This window comes from Pinus tabuliformis, chromosome 3_1 (genome assembly GCF_031772625.1).
Source record: "Pinus tabuliformis cultivar Carrire ecotype Pingquan chromosome 3_1, CPIR1, whole genome shotgun sequence".
Classification (NCBI taxonomy): Eukaryota; Viridiplantae; Streptophyta; class Pinopsida; order Pinales; family Pinaceae; genus Pinus; species Pinus tabuliformis.
Window position 1 is genome coordinate 101021171 of NC_142301.1, and position 16847 is coordinate 101038017.

The window sequence follows — 16847 nt, forward strand, 5'->3', positions numbered from 1 at the left end:
GAGTGTAGGCATCCAGGTGGACTGTTACAGCGAATTGCGATTTCAGAGTGGAAATGGGAGGTCATTTGCATGGACTTTATCACAGGGTTCCCGAGGACAGTGAGACAGCATGATTCCATCATGGTTGTTATGGACAGGTTGACAAAGGTTGCGCACTCCATTCCAATGAAGTCTACGTTCTCAACTAGCGATGTAGCACGTGTTCATTAGAGTACATGGTGTCCCAAAGAAGATTGTGTCAGACAGTGATGCAAAGTTCACTTCCAAGTTTTGGAAGGAGTTGTTTGCTGGTTTGGGCACAGAGTTGGCCTTCAGTACAGCTTATCATCCGCACACAGATGGACAAACCAAGAGGATCAACAGGATATTGGAGGACATGTTGAGGATGTATGTGATGAATCAGAAGCGAAAGTGGGAAGAGTATCTTCCATTGGTAGAGTTCTCTTAAAACAATGGGTATCAGGAACCTTTGAAGATGAGTCCGTTTGAGGCATTGTATGTGCGGAGTTGCAATACTCCCATCAATGGGAGTGATCCAGTTAACAGGGTGTTGATTGGACCAGACATGTTGGCAGAAATGGAACGGAAATGCAGGTAATCAAGAAGAATTTGAAAGCAACACAGGATAGGCAGAAAAGCTATGCGGATTGGAATAGGTTGTTCAAGGAGTTCCAGGCAGGGACCAGTTATACTAGTGCCTCAAACCAAAGAAGACCTCCTTGCGGATTGGATCATGTGCCAAGTTGGCATCCCGGTTTTGTGGACCTTTCAGGATTATTTAGAGGATTGGGCCAGTAGCTTATCGACTTGCACTGCCTTCGACAGTGAAAGTCCATGATGTTTTCCATGTGTCATTGCTTAAGATGTTAAAAATGATGATCATGTGATTGACTGGTCTGTATTGCAGGTGGAGCCAGATGAAGAATTCCATCCGGAGCCTCAGTGTATATTGCAAAAAAAGGTGCTCATGCTCCAGAACCGAGCAATTGAGCAAGTTAAAGTGCAATGGAAGCACTTTGGGCCCGATGAAGCTACATGGAAGATGGCATATCATATGTGGGCTATGTATCCTTCCTTATTCGCTGGTTGAGCAGATGTTTTGGTATATGTCTTTGGTATATGTTTTGGCATAAATTTTTGTGTGATGTTTAGATATATGTACATATGTATATGGATGTAAATACCGCCATGAGCTATGTTATAAAGCTCTAATAAGCGGTATGGGTGTTATAATATGGTATGTTATATAACAAAACAACAATTGCAACTAAGAAACAACCCATCCCACTACCTTTCCATTGACATACTTAACCATCATCTATGCAACTGTGTATATTGCAAACACAAGGCTGCCACAATCCCCAGTGTTTGTTGGATCTATGGCATCATGACAATCATGACAAAGAACGCATCCAACAAATTTCCATGAAATTAAAATATGAGAACACAGTGATGATTTCCCATTTAGGATAATAGGAATAAAAATTCAAGTTTACTAGCCCCTACTATGGAATGATGGATGTGAACCTCACTTACCTTTTTCGTGTATGGAAGTATAATGTCTTGAATCGACAAGAATGTTAGTGTGTTTGGTAAATAATTTTGGTTGTTGGGTTTGATTTTAACTCCAAGATTATATATTTTTTGGAGGGTAAACATGAATTTCCACATATATTTATCTAATTGGAGGGGTCAAAGTTCAAACCCCAATAGTTGGAAAAGTTGGGTTTGATTGGTTTGAAATGGAGACCTTATTATCTAGGTTAAATTTTTTGTTTTTCCCAACTAAAGAGTATGGGATTGTAGTATTGGGTCTCAATAATGCCAAAAAATAAGCCATACCTCAGAGAAGTGGCAGTAACACATTATCTTTTGGGAAGTAATGTTGAAGAACACATCTATGATTGGTGCTTATTTTCCCCACGCATCCGTATGGATCGCGGATCGGGGTTTTGATCCAGGGGGGGCGACGTTTGGCAGACGCTTCGCTTCCTAGATTTTTGGAAAATGACGCTTCGCTTCCTAGATTTTTGGAAATGACGCTTCTGCATCCCCGCTTCCAAAAAACGTCCCCGTTTCGTCCCCACTTCGTGCAACATTGGTTATGGGTGTCATGTCATTATAGTTGTTATGTTGTCATGTTGGTTTGCTTCTCAGCAGGGTGATCATTGTAAATACTGCATCGAGCTATGTTATAAAGCTCCATGGGCAGTATGTTTTCTTTTCAGCGGTTTTGCTGAGGTATAGGTGTGGTTGAACACCGAGGATGGTGTCCCCCAAGGGGGAGGGTTCTGTAACAGCCCTGGTGAAAATTCCATGTAATAAAAGTTAATAAAGGCAAAAATAATAACCACAGTTGATGGGACACTTATTCCAAGCTGAATGTTGGGCAAGACATCCTAGTGTGGGTGTTCATTTGGTTTATTATGGCTAAGGAAAATGGCAAAGGCAATGGCTAAGGCTTTGGAAAGGCAAAATGGCATTTTTGACACATTTATTTACAAAAATAAAGGAAATAAGGAGAAAAGGAAGGTGAAAGGTCACAAGTTGCAACTGAGGAGGAAAATGAAGGAAAATAATGGAAAATGAAGAAAATAGAGACCTAATTGATAAAAAGGCTTCTGAGGATCAATTGGTACCCTTTTTTCAGTTCAGTTTTGGAACTCTCTCATTATTCTCTCAATCTCTCTCTCACACTCTTGGACACTTAGAGTTTTCTTGGAGCACTTTAGCATTGGATCAAGAAAGGCAAAGAAGGCAAGAAGAAGGAAGGAGAAAGCAAGGAAGAGTAGGATCAAGCAGCTACAACGGGATTCTTTGCAGGTATCGATTTGCATGTGTGTTTTCCTTGCTAGATTTGGCATGCATGGTATTTCATGTGGTTCTTTGTTGTTATGGCATGGGTTTTTCCAGGTGTGACAGTGTTTTCAGCCTAGCCTTGCCATTTCTAGATAGCCATGGTGTGATGGGGTTCTCATGTTTTGGTTGAGTTGGATTGTCGGATGGATTCGAAGCTGAGTGAGGTGGATCTCTGAATAATAGAACACATGGCCTAGTAACCCCTGAACTGGACTGTGGGTTGTGGTAAAGCCGGATTTTGTGTTGCCTCGATGGGCCTAAGAATCCTCAACCGGTGAATGGCGAGATATACGGTAAAGCCTAGAGGTGGTTGCCCTTGATTAGGCCTAGGAATCCTTGTCAGTGAATGGCGGGATATACGATAAATCCTAGAGGGTGGAGTCTCGGTTTAGGGCCTAGTGATCCCTGGATCAGACTGTGGATTGCGATAAAGCCTGAGAGACTAGGAGACAGGAAAATTCCTCACGGTGTAGGTGGAGAAATCTGGTGGCATCCATGCTTGTTTTGGCCTAGTGATCTAGTGGAGATCATGGTAAAGCCTGTTATTACATGTTTATTGTGTTGGCCTAGTGATCCGGGATGGATTACGGTAAAGCCTGGTTTCTATTGATGAGGGTGAGGTGGTTTAGCCTCGGGATGCCTTGGTTGGTTCTTTTGGTTTGAGTCCCACATTCATGCTTGGAATATGGCATGGGGGTGAATGGCTGAAGAGAGAATTGGCTCAGCCATTCTATGGTCAGGTGGAACATGGTAGTCCCATCCCGAGTTGGCTTTTGCATTCATTAATAAGAGGTTCTTTCCTTGACATCTTATGTGTAAATGTATTGGTGTATATGTGAATACTATGGCTGGTGTATCCTTGATATTTCTGTTGTTATTACGTTGGTTATAAGCATGCTTTATGACAGTGATGATGTATGGCTCTCCACATGTTTTTATTTGTAAATGAATGAATAACGTATCTATGACCTAATATATGATAATGTAGCTAATGATATAAGGGAACAATGCCTCTTAGTGATTCTCAGATAAGTATGAGATCGTTATGCTCAGATCTGTTGTTTAAACCTGTAGATAACATATTCGTGACATGTTTGACGAAATGGCTATCATGGCTAGTCGGGGTCCAGTCTAGGCCTTGTCCTTGTTTTTACAAATGCATCATTGTTATGTTCTGTAAATTCATTTCCGAAAGTGTCATTGAGTTTTGGGTAGTGAACTGGGCTCTAGGCCTGAAAAGGTGGCACAAAGACGCAAGCACAGGTCTAAAGAGAAAAGTCCCTAGACGCATGCATACCCATGTTATGGGAGTGTCCAGAGCCTCCTGGACACATGCATGCCCATAGCAAGGGAGCGTCCAGGGGTTTAATGGTCTAAAACTTCAGTTGGTTTCAGGGGTTAGTTACCTGAGTGGTTGGGATGGCTACTAAGAGTTTTGTTGTTGATGTGGAAGGTCTTTGTGGTGTGCTTATGTCGATTCCACTTCCTTAAGGGCACCTAGGAGATTGAATCCCATTATAGTGGCCTCTCGTCACATATTTAACCTGGTTGGCCAGTTACTTGGGTAGATGTGGGATGAGGGTGTTAAAGATTTTAGCAATCAATTATATACTTGACCTAATTAGGGAGGGGAAAGGGATCAAGGAAGAATTTCCAATTAAAAGTAACAAATTAATCCTATGAGGTGCTAGCCTAGGGAATACCAAGGCAAAGTTTGATCTCAGAGCTAGGGTTTGGGTTATCTCACAACTCCACCGTCATAATGGCTTCAAAAGTGGAGAAGGCCTTGAGGACACACCAACGTAGTAGAGGCTAGGAGATTGAACCTTTTCTTGGGCTATTTTGTTGGGAAAGTGATGCCCTAGGTGACCCAACTTCGTTGGACCTAGAAGAGAGAGGGAAAGGTGGTGAGAGATGTTCTTTGAGTGATCACCTATTGGAGGACCAATGCCTTAATCCCTTGGGGAGAATGGAGTCTAGGAGAATGATGAGAAAGGAACTTGTATTTCAGTCAAGGAGGCCTTAAGGACTACTTCGCTTAGCCTTTAGGGCAAGAAGAAGAGACCTCAAGATTTTATACTTCACTTGGCAAAAGAGATGGCTTATCAAGATAAATTCACCGGTGGAATTATCCCTAGGAGATTTCATTCACATACATGGCCCAAACATTGAGAGATGCTATATAGAAACAATAATTCCACAAATTTGCAATTATGCAATGCAACAATTAGCCCTATTATAGCGAAAATCCCATTCAATGCATATGACAAAAGTAAAACAAGAATAGCATTAAAAGTGTGTACTTACATGTAATAGAACATATCCAACCATCAACAATTTGACAATAAATAAGCTCCAAGATAAAATACTCCAATCCAAACATCAAAATTCATCCATGCTCTAATTCTTCATCCCAGAAAAAGTGTGAAATTCTCTAAAGAGAAGAGTGATCCAATCCAAAGTGATGATGAGAAAATGAACTCATCTCACTTGTATTTATACATTAATTAGGAGTTTGAATTAGTCTCTTAGGCCTACATAAGCCCCAAAAATAAATTAATGTGCTAATAACCTAATTTTTTGTGACAAGCCCACCAAACTAGCTTATAAATGAAATAATAAGCCTCTCAAGAGGTCAAATGATAAACAATACATGTCGTAGGGCCCTCCAAGAGGCCTAATGAGGTCCATAAGTGCCATAATGAAGGATAGAACCCTAAAAAGTGATGGACAAGGTGGTGGCCCCTTGTTCTCCAAACAATAAACATGTGGTGCTCCCAGTGGGTGTGGGGGCACAATAATAACCTCATGGGTCTCCAAATGAGTCGAAGATGCATGTAGACCATCTGTAAGGGCTCAAATGATGGTGTAGGTGATGCCACATCATCCTATGAGTCCTGGGTCAGCTGTCAAGTGCATTGTACATCTGTGGGGCTGGATGGGCAAAGGTAAACCAAGTGCATCTTCCTTGGATCTTGAGCCAATATCTGAACATCTTTGGGGATCCATGAAGTGTTGTCTACTGCTGTGGAGGCCCATGGCTCTCAACACACACCCTACATGTGCCAATGTAACCCTCTGGAGGGTTAGGACCCCGTATAGGGAGACCAAACCCAAGATGGAGACCACCTGCAATCTTGCATAAGATCCAATGCGTCCCCTAGCCTTCCAGTATAACAAGTCATCAAGGAAATCGAGTAAAAGAGCTTACAAACCATGGACCACAAGTGGGGACTTCATAATGGTCTACCCTTCCATAATGGGCTTTAGCATGTGCTAATGTCTCCAAACTCCAAATGGGGTTAACCAAGTATCCCATTAGGTGGTTTCTACTTCTAAAGGGGATAATATGTCCAAGGTACATCCTTTAAAAGGTGGTGGTATGTGATAAAGAGGTGAATGGAGTAGGGGATGAGAAGGGGCAGCCTTGGGCCACATGCTGGGGTACAAGGGTAGCTAGTAGAAGGGAAGCCCACACTTGGGTATATAATGTATAGGAGGGAGCAATCGTGGTACATGAGGTGCCCCGGCCTTGATTTTTCCACCCTCCTTTATATGTCTTTCGCCTTTTTAGGGAGCAATCATGGTACATGAGGTGCCCCGGCCTTGATTTTTCCACCCTCCTTTATATGTCTTTCGCCTTTTTATGATTTTTCTTCAATTAACTGCTCGGGGCTCAAGGGGTAAGAGCATGATGTGTGATATATCGCAGTGAATACCCCCTTTTAAGGTACGGCGGTTCACTGCCCACCAGGGGTTGGGACAATCATGGATTCCTATATGATGAGGAGGCTCATAGAACCTGTAAGAACCAGTGTGATGGCCATGGTGACGGGGTAGAGCTCATGTGTTGCCCACGTGTTAAATATGTTTATCCCAGCCATCTTTTGCATTTTGTGGTACGTTTTCCTGTTAAATGTGGCCAATTTTGTTTTTGTTTTTCTTTTTAGCTGCATCAACCTCCGGAGCATCATTCCAAGCTTGACCCAAGGTGTGGGCAAGGGGAAGGGGAGAGCTAGCCCTATGTGGACTCAGTGGAGGAATGTGGACCCAGGTGGGAGAAATGATGAATGGGGTAATCATGAGTGGAAAGGGGGTAATATATGTGGATAAAGGAGCAGGACCACGCAACCAAAATCAGGGTTTCCCAAGAAATACCATCCCTAAAGCTAAATGGTCAGTAAAAGAGATCCCACAGGATTAGAATCCAAGGTTAATCATCCAAAGGGAACTAGGGGACAAGAGCACAGACCTAGCCCATTCTTTCCGTCGAATCCCCCCATTAATCCATGCCCAGAAGTTTCCATGATAAGCAAACTACAATACTCAATTACCAAATGACAAGGCATACCTTTAGGTTCGGGAGGCCCACCTTCAAGCATACGATCATGACAGATGGGTGAGGGACCACATGGCTGGCTCAAGGGGCGAAGAAGTGGCACAACGAGCTAGTTGGTGGCTGCAAGGGGTTGTTGGCTATCAGCTGGGGATGGAGAAAAGTTTTCTCCTAGGGATATCACCAACAAAATGGTGGGTAATAGGTACATTTAATCATCATTGCATCTAAGTGAACCCAGCTTGAAAGAAATGGACAAATTAACACTTCATACAAGGCTTTTTTTCCAAAATTGTGGCTTTAGTCACATAATGTTGTTACCTCCCTACGTAGGAGTGGTTAATAGAAGATCCTATTAGGTGTTCTCAACCGCCAAGGGGAAGTGACATGTCCTTGGTCCACCCTTCAATCAATAGGTGCCATGTGAATAATAATGGAACAGAAGGGGAAAGACTTCATGGCCAAGTGCCATGGTCAAATGGACCGGCTTTGATGGAGTGTCTCATTCTGGGTGTAGAGATGTGAGGAGTGAGCAATTGTGGATGCATGAGTTACCAACTCGGCCTTTCTTTTTCCACCCATCTTATGCCTTTTGCTTTTTCTTGATTCTTCTTTGTATTACCGCTTGTAGCTCAAGGAATGAGAGCTTGCTTTATATGATGTATAACAATTATTCACCCCCTTTAGCATGTGGTAGCTCATTTCCCACCAGGGGTTAGGACATGCAATGGTTCCTTTTCATTAATATAATAGGGAAACATTGGCCCAAGAACCGAGTGATGGCAATAACGAGTGAGGTAGAGCTCATGCTTGGCGTTTTCCCATGTGCTAATTTGAATGGTCTCGACCATCTTTTGCATTTTGATTTTTCCTTTGTTTTTCTTGTCGCCATCATATGTTCTTTCTATTTCTTTCGAATGCATCAACCTCCTAGGTTACATTTCCAAGCTCTACCCAGGTGTGAGGATGTGTGGGTGCCAAGTCCCAATGAACCAGTGGTCAGTTGAACCTGAAGAATGGAGGTGGAAAAGGGGCTTGTAAAGTGGTAAGTATGGAAAGGAAAGAGATGGGGCTACACTATTTGAATCATGGCTTCCCAAGTAGTGCCCCTCCTATACTCGTTGGGCCATTAGGAGAGGTCTCACTGGACTAGGATTGAAAATTAACCCCCCATTTAAGGTGAGGGAACAAGTTCACGGCCAAGACCCTTCTTTCTTCCAGGTTACCCCATGATCCATGTCAAAATGCCCATATGCAAATAAGCATAAGCACTCAACTACAAAATGAATAAAGTACCTTTTGGTCAAAAGCCCACATTCCAACATGTGCTATTGGAAAATAGGCGAGGAAACGTATGACTAGTGCAGGTGGCAAATATATGAATGGCACGTTGTCATCGGCTACTAGTGGCTCTTAGGGGTTGTTGGTTGTCAGCTGAAAAGGATGAATAGGAGAAAAGTTTCTCCTAGTGGTCACCCATTTTTGGTGGGTAACACGACCCTAGTCGATTTTTTGTTGGTGTCGATGTTATCAACACTAATGCTACCTACCTTGATCCCTAGTGATACCTAGTGGCCTAGGCCAAGAGACACTTACCTAAGAACAATTATGTCTCGCCATGGTTAGACGAGACAAGAAGGTAAAAATTTTACACAATTATAGATAATAAAGGTTCATAGCTATGTAGCAGCACACTTACAAACAAGTTAGAATTATCAAAACCATTATAAGCTAGGAAACAACAAATGGAATCATGCTAGAAGAAATCATCATGGAGTAATATCCGCTAGCACATATGAAATGAAGTGTCTAGGGAGTAGGAACTAATATATCACTATAGAATGAATATGAAGCACACGTGTATGATGGAGTTTATGAGAGAAGTAAGTCTGGATCTGAAAAGCTAGAACAGGAACCTCGTACAAACAGCAATATCACACTCGACAGCATGTATCTCTAACATAGTTACCCTGAAGGGCCAACACACTAGATCTAAACTATCATGAACATATGCCCTAGGGCATTGACCTAGGGCAGTGGGAGATCATCATCATGTATAGTGTGCATATGGTAACAAACCAAATCTATCAGACATTGATAATTTATCTTGCACTAATGTCAGTTGCAATGAGCATATCAAGACATGGATTCCACAACTTCTTTCAAAAAAAAGCAACAAGCCATTAAATCATTAAGCATATTATTAAAGTAAGAATCAAAGCCTATTAGAAACAACTTTAGTTGAATTTTTCATTTGTTCCTTCATAGATTCATATTTCAAAACTTAAAAGCAAGTATCTCCAAGTCAGTCAAACACTTTGTCAGATCCATGTATAGAACAGAAATACAGATTTTACCACTTTGGTTGTTTGGATTAGAAGGATACCACAAGCAAGTCATCTTTAGTAGCCTCGCTAGGTTCCACAAGTCTGTTACGGTCTAGGATGCCTTCTGAAATGAGAAATTGACAGACTCGACCCCACTTTGAAGAATCAAAGGGATGCCTAAAAAGACAAGAAACATAATAATAATTAGCATGCTACAAAAATATAAAAGAAAAACTTCATAGCAACCTTTAAATATTAATGAACAAGGTAGGATTGAAGAAAAATTGATTCTAAAACAACAAAGACAACTCTCAGACACAAGGAAATACTAAATAGATGCTAATATTGAACTCAATGTTCTAATTAGTTCAATATTAATTACCATAAAAATGTTAGATCCTTGAATCCATCATACTCTAAATAAATATAATAATGCTACAATGGAATAAACATTGGTCCTTTGAAAGTTTGAAACTATAAGTTCTTATGGGTCCTTAAATGATAAATAAGTTACACCATTCACATGGATAGACTAAAGGCTACTACCAGTACAATACTCATTATCTACGAAGTACATGAAGAGTACACCAACGACGGAGCATTAACAATATAATTTTACAATGATGCACAAGCAATGCAATCTTATTTATTATGGAAACATATATTTAAACATGGATGAAAGAGATCTTGTTAAACAACCCCCTCAAGATCACTCAACAAAAAGTATCATAATCTCAAATCGATGTTTTGAAATATGAGCACACCAACAACAAAATTTCTAATAAGAATAAGTATAACCAAATGAATCATTAACTTGACATTTCTCCGCTGTTACCCCTTAAAATGCATGGGCATGTGTGGGACTCTAAGACAAACCAGCACCAGTCATAATGTATTCCTTCTTTGACATGTTCATGGAGTTAGTTATATTAATATTACTTCTTTATGCATTCTTAGAATAGATCTAGGGATTTAGAATGGATATTATTATTTGATTGGAGAAGATTTTAAGTTCTTCATTTATATAATATGAGCTCCTCCTCGTGTAATGGTTGTTGAAAGTTTGTGGAGACAGACTAGGCTACTACAATTGTTGTTTGTTTTGGGAGATTAAAGCTTATGATTTGAACTCAAATGTTAAAAAGGGTTGGAACTTATATCACTTCTGGTTGTCTATGAAGAGCTTAATCCAGGTATAACATTTCCTTGATTATGAGAGTTTATGGATGGATTATTTCCTCTTAAAATTTCTCTGTCATTATTCGATGAAAATAGTGGATAAAAAGTAAATTTTCATTATTAGAAATTCCATCAAGCAACTTATTTTCAGTTATAGACAATCTCCTCTCTCAACTTGATGCATTTTCGTCTTGTATGTGTACCTTGTTCTTGATAAATCTTTGAATTTTATGTCTAATGTATGGAATGCATTGATAATCTAGGGTTTTTCAATTATGCCCTAATTTGTTGAATATCAATAGCATAGATTCTAGATATCATCATTGTATGCATTACTCATATTGGAAATGTGAATGACATTCCCCTTGGTGAATCTTGATTATAGCTCTCCCAAGTGACTTTGATCCCTCACAAAGGCAATAGTTAGGGTTTTGTTGCTAGGGCATCAAAATATCCTTACTCCTTTGCAAGATCTAGCTAATCTTAAGCATCCATACACTCCATCAACCCAAGGACCAAGCATTGGCCTTGTCTAGTTGTTGATCAAGTCATCTTTGTCCACAAATTCAATTTTTCTTCCTTGCCTAATAGCCTGTTGTCGCTCAAATTGTATAGGCACGGTGTGACAACTACTCAAGGCGGGAGCTGTCACTCTGATCCCCAACCTCTCAGTTCAAGTTGTCTCCCAACAGCAGGCTAATGTGGTAGTCCCTATGGAATATGAAAATGCAAGACTTGTTGGCAATCAACAAGTCTGGGAGATACGATTGAATGGCCTAGCCACTTGGTTGATTTTAGCAAGTTAAAAGATTAGATTAAATTACTTATGAGACCAGTGCATTATGGAGTCAACTACTTAATGAAAAGAAGAAAAATAAAATTATTGTAAATGCTTGTCTCATGGGTTTCATGAGCAAGGAATTAATTTTTAGTGATGGCTCCCATTGTGAGCCTTTAGCATTTGTCATCTAGTCATAAAAGTCAATTTGAGTCTATGTCATGTATGAAGGACCCTTCTTGGGCATGTTACATTTTATATGAGTCATTAAAGTAAGTATGAAAGCCCTCCAAGACAAGCACAAGACCTCTCCTTCAAGTTGGTTTCAAAAAGGAATAATGTAAACTCTCCAAAGGACATGTCGGCTCACATATACTCATGTCGGCTCATTATGAAGGGAAACAACTATAAATAGGGCAGTTCAGATTCCATTTCATGGCAGAATTTCAAAGAAGTAATTTGGTGAAGATTTGAAGTTAGGAAGAAGTGTGAAGGTCATCAAGTGAGCCTAATAACCAGCGAGGAAGAAGGAAAGGAGAAGCGAAGTCTCTAGTGTTGTTTTGGGACTATTTTTGGGCCAACTTACCTCCACACGTGCGAGATTGCAGACTTGTGTATTACAGAAAGAAGGTCGAGGTATAATAGTCACAGTGAGAGAGGATTTCGGGTGAAAGACAAAGTCGAAGTGTCAAGAAGAAGTCTCCTTCTAGAGCGAAGAAGATACAAGTAAAAAGTTGGTCAAGCTCATGTGCTAAGGGTTTCTAAACTAGAACCAAGGAGTGCAGTACTGAACCAAGGGACCAAAATTATGAAGAGTAGCTATGAAGGAATAAGAAGCAGAGATTTGATCATTGCAGGAAGAATCTCATCAAGGAGGATTTGTGTCTTGGTCATGGAGTGGCAAATAGGTTAAGGGTCTTGGTCTTGGTATTCGTCAATTAAAGTCTGTTGGAATTTCTAAGTCTGACACTTTAGAAACCCTTCATGCACTTTACTGATTTATTCATACCTAATTGTTTTGTTAATTAACAAGTTCTTTACCATGTAAATACTAGAAATAAATACAAGTACATGCTCAACACATTACAGATCATCAACTGAAGGAAATAGAAACAAGCACACAAGTGACACCGTTGTTTTTGGACTAATGTCCCCGGAAATACCCAATGCGGGAAAACCGGTGCAGCTATCTAAGGGTTTGATTTATTAAGCAGTTTCAGAATAAAATCTGGGTGCCAAATCCGGCTCACCCAATAGAGAAAAATATCAGCAGTGGTACCTCTCTACTCGGAAGCAGATATTCCAGATGAAACCCCGAATAAACACTCTAACAGCGCCACAGCTCCAATCTGCCCCACGAAACCCCAGCATCAGCCTCTCTCTGGCCCAACGTTAGCCCAGCGTCACTCTAACTTGGCCTGCGTCAGCCCTCAGGCCCTTTGCGTCACCCACGCTAGCCCTCTGAGGCACTGCGCAGCTCCTGGCTGCCTCTGTGTGAACCCCGGCTGGCTCTACATCAGCCTCTAGAGGCACTGCGTCAGCCCTCAAGCCCTTTGCGTCAGCCCTCAAGCCCTCTGAGGCACTACACAGCTCGTGGCTGCCTCTGCATGAGCCCTGGCTGGCTCTGCGTGAACCCTTGGCTACTTCTGCGTCCCTCTCTCCGGCTACTGCACTGATCCTCCCAATCCTATCTCTGCCTCTCTGTATTCACTGCCCCTCAACTGCAACTCCGATCACTCTCAACTTTCTCAGCAAACACAGCCCCAGAAAGTCGAAATCTTGATATCTTGGTGTGTTCTCCAAGTGGCCCTCAAGCTGCCTCTTATACTTTTCTCGCTGACAAATCAACAACCGAGATTAAGCCCCTAATCAACGGCTAAGATTAGATCTGGCTTGATCCATGACTTTTGGACCATTCTAACACAGTTTTACATTAATTCACCTTAATATTTTATTTTCCCTAAGTTTAGACTTAGGGACTACATTAAAAATATTAATTATTTTAATATCTCCCAAACTGTTTAGAATCTGCCCAAACCCTTTATGGGTATTGGAGATCGCATGTGCCTTAGCCTCTCCACCAATTTTCGTGGCTAGAGCACATCCGATGCTACCCCAAATCAACAAAGTCTTTGTAAGAAAAAAGAATTTGTGCGGGTTTTCCTCCCAAGTGGGAGAGGTTCTAGCCCTCACTAATAGCCTACATTTTGTGTCTCTTGTTTCTTTATGTTTATGCATTGGTAGTTGTTTGATGAAGAAAAACACAATAATAACATAAGTAAAAGAAGATCCTAATCTAAGAAGTAAAAAGCATTCACAAGTAGTTATCTAAGAAGAGAAATCACCTAATACTTGATGCCCTAGACTTTGCAACATGGTATCAGAGCTAAGGTGACTAAGTTAAGGAAGAGCATCTTATCAAGGGGCACTCAAGGATCAAATCTTGAGGAAGGCATCAAAGTAAATATCATTTTGAAGTTGAAGTATCTTGAAGACTATTCATTCAAAGGAAGCTAGATCAAAAGGCATTGACATCAAGACTCTAAGGCGATCTCTATCTCGTTGAAACATGTTAATTTTAGGTATGTTCTATGCTGAGAGCAAATTTACTTCAATTTTCCACATTAGCTCAATATCAATTCCAGATTAGCAATCACATTTAACATGATAGTACAATGCAAATAGAAAATAAACATAAATCGCAAAAAACAAGCCAAGACAAGAGGACACAAGATGTGGCGCCAGCCAAGGACAAACCCCAATGTGGGGAAACCCTTGAGCAATTCTTCTTATGTTCTTCAATAGTTTAGTAGAGAGAGAGATAGTACATATACATCAGAAGTCAACATTTTGACTTGACAAAATAAGAGCAGAGATCTTCACTAAGAAGATAACACATGAGGTAGCTGATCTGAACACAGGTGATTCCATCACCATGCTGCACCATTCATAATCACTATGCTGCACCCAATAGTGTGCTGCATTAACCATGTTGCATCCAATAGTGTTACATTCATTGTCACCATGTTGCACCCAACAGTCAGTGCATTCATTGCCCATGCTACATCCATCCAAGCTGCGCCCAACACTGAGTTGTTCTCATTACTGTGCTGCTCCCATTACTGAGTTGCACTTTGTTTTATCCTTCATTGCACTATGCTGCACCCATCATACACTCAATGCATATTGCAATACATCATGATGCTACTATACATCCATGCCCATCATCATGCTGCATCCATTGTGCTGCACCATACTGCACCACGCTGCTCCATGCACCTTACTGCACCATGCTATCCTATGCACCTTACTGCACCATGCTACTCCATGCACCTTACTGCACCATGTTGTATCCAATTACCAGCCTTAGCTGCTTGCTATGGCTTGCAGCCTAGCAGAGCAGCTAGGCTATAGTTACACTCTTCATGATACAATGTTACTTAAGGACAGCGTTCAAGGTCCTCTCCTATGACAGCGTTTAGGCAGCGTAGAGTTTCTTTATGACAGCGTGAAAGCCTTTTCCAAGTAGCACGTAAGACCTCCTTCTGACTGCGTCTTTGACTCTTTCTAAATAGCGGATTATAACACCTTTGATGACTGCGTTTGGGGCAGCATAGAGTCCTTCTCTTGCTGTGGAATAGGGCTAGCCTTTAGGGTGCATCTGAACAGAGACTAGGGCACACACAGAACTGTTGAAGTCCGGAATTGTGTTTTATGCGGATTTTTCCATGTTTTGCAGCGTTTTCCTGTTTTAACAGAAAACAATTGTTTCAAGGATTTCGAAAGCTCGATAGTTCCCTTCCGTTACAAAATAGGTGGCATTCATCCCAGAGGGTGTTTAGCAATGATGGCTAACGCCTAGAGAAGGGATTAGAGCGGACAAAACAAGAAGACAGAGAGCTCGAGAGGGACAATGAACAGGCAGCGCCAATTTGGCTTAAAAAGCCACAGAACAACAGAACGGAGACGGTTGGTGGTTGCTGGGTTGTTGGTCGTTGTGGGAGTTGTTGCTGAAGCCAAGCACAAGCAGGCAGCGCTGAGACAGCAGTGCAGAAGCAAAAGGACATCCTATGGGGTCACTTGGAAGCCAAGTGAAAAGCCAAGAGGGTTGTGAACTGATAGAGAGCCAAAGAAGCCAGAGCTAAAGAGCCAAGAGCCGGAACCAAAAGCCAAAGAGTCAGAGTCAGAGCCAAGAGCCAGAACCAAGAGCCAGAGAGCCAAGAGCCAGAGCTTCAAGAGCCAAGGGATAAAATGGTGTCTGAACCCACTGGTTATGTGTAGAACAGCAAGAGTTGAGCCAAAGAGCTTATAAAAAGACTTAAAACATAATCCCAGAGAGCCTAGTTGAATTAACTAGAGCTCACGGAGACGTAGCCCAAGAGTTGTGGGTGAACTCCAAATTAATATTGTTGTTCATGTGTCTGTCTTACTGCTGCATTGTCTCTGCACATTAATTTATAGCACATAACTAGTTTAAAAAAAATACAAGCATACACCTATATTTTCAAGCATTTCTTATTTCTGCATTGGTTAATCAATAAGACTTGGGAAAATTTAAAGCTTTGGAAGTGGGAGAGGTTCTTGTAAGTTAGACAAGAATCCTAAGAGCCCCATTTTCAGATCATCCACCATGACGCTATTTTACACTAGCAATTGCTACAAAATACTGCGTCCAGCTAGAGATCTTCTCTACAAGGAAAATACTAGTTGCTCCTTCTGCCTCTGGTAATCCTCGAACTGGAGAAATCCGATTTCTCTGTCGCTCTCTCAGAGAAATCGATTTTTCCTCAAGAAATTGACCCTCCTGGCCAAGAAACTGCGCTGCCTTTAAGGGTTTCGAATTGTTGCTTACACAGAGCTACGAAATTCCTCTTCCCTTCTGTTACTGAGCTCTCTGGCTTACAATTTGCGCTCTGATACCATGTGAAAATTCGGCTAACCCCGAATCCTATTGCAGCAACTGATGTTATTTCTTCTATTTGTTAATTTAATTAAACAAATTATTTGTTGTGTGCTACAGCAAATATCGAAACAAATACATTGCAACCTTCACAAAACAAATACTGTGAAAGAAATAAAAATGCTGGAAAAAATAGATGCACACACACAATATGACACCATTATTTTTGGACTAAGTCCCTGGAAAAACCCAACTCGGGAAAACCAGTGCAGTAGTTGAGGGTTTTAATATTATGCAGTAGTGAAAATCTGAGTACAATCTATGGATGCTTAAACTAGCAATCCAAACAGAGAAATAACTGGCAATAATAACTAGTGAGAAAAATTTCTCACTCCACAAGCAATCCAACACTGACCTTAGCTCGAATTGAGCTGCTCCTTGCTCCCTTTGCGTAGTCACTACGTCAGC

The 16847-nt window shown here is 41.1% G+C and overlaps 1 protein-coding gene across 3 annotated transcripts in view; it reads right to left on the minus strand.

Annotated features, from left to right (window-relative positions):
• HDA2 (histone deacetylase 2) overlaps positions 1 to 16847 on the minus strand; it is a 334444-nt gene that overhangs the window by 288780 nt on the left and 28817 nt on the right. For all 3 annotated transcript variants that reach the window (XR_016255679.1, XM_089410850.1, XM_089410849.1), the window contains exon 3: positions 9582 to 9699. Coding sequence is in view for 2 of the 3 variants with exons in the window: in XM_089410850.1 (XP_089266976.1) it covers positions 9582 to 9699 (118 nt within the window). In the remaining variant the exon portion in view is untranslated. The remainder of the gene's footprint in view (positions 1 to 9581; positions 9700 to 16847) is intronic.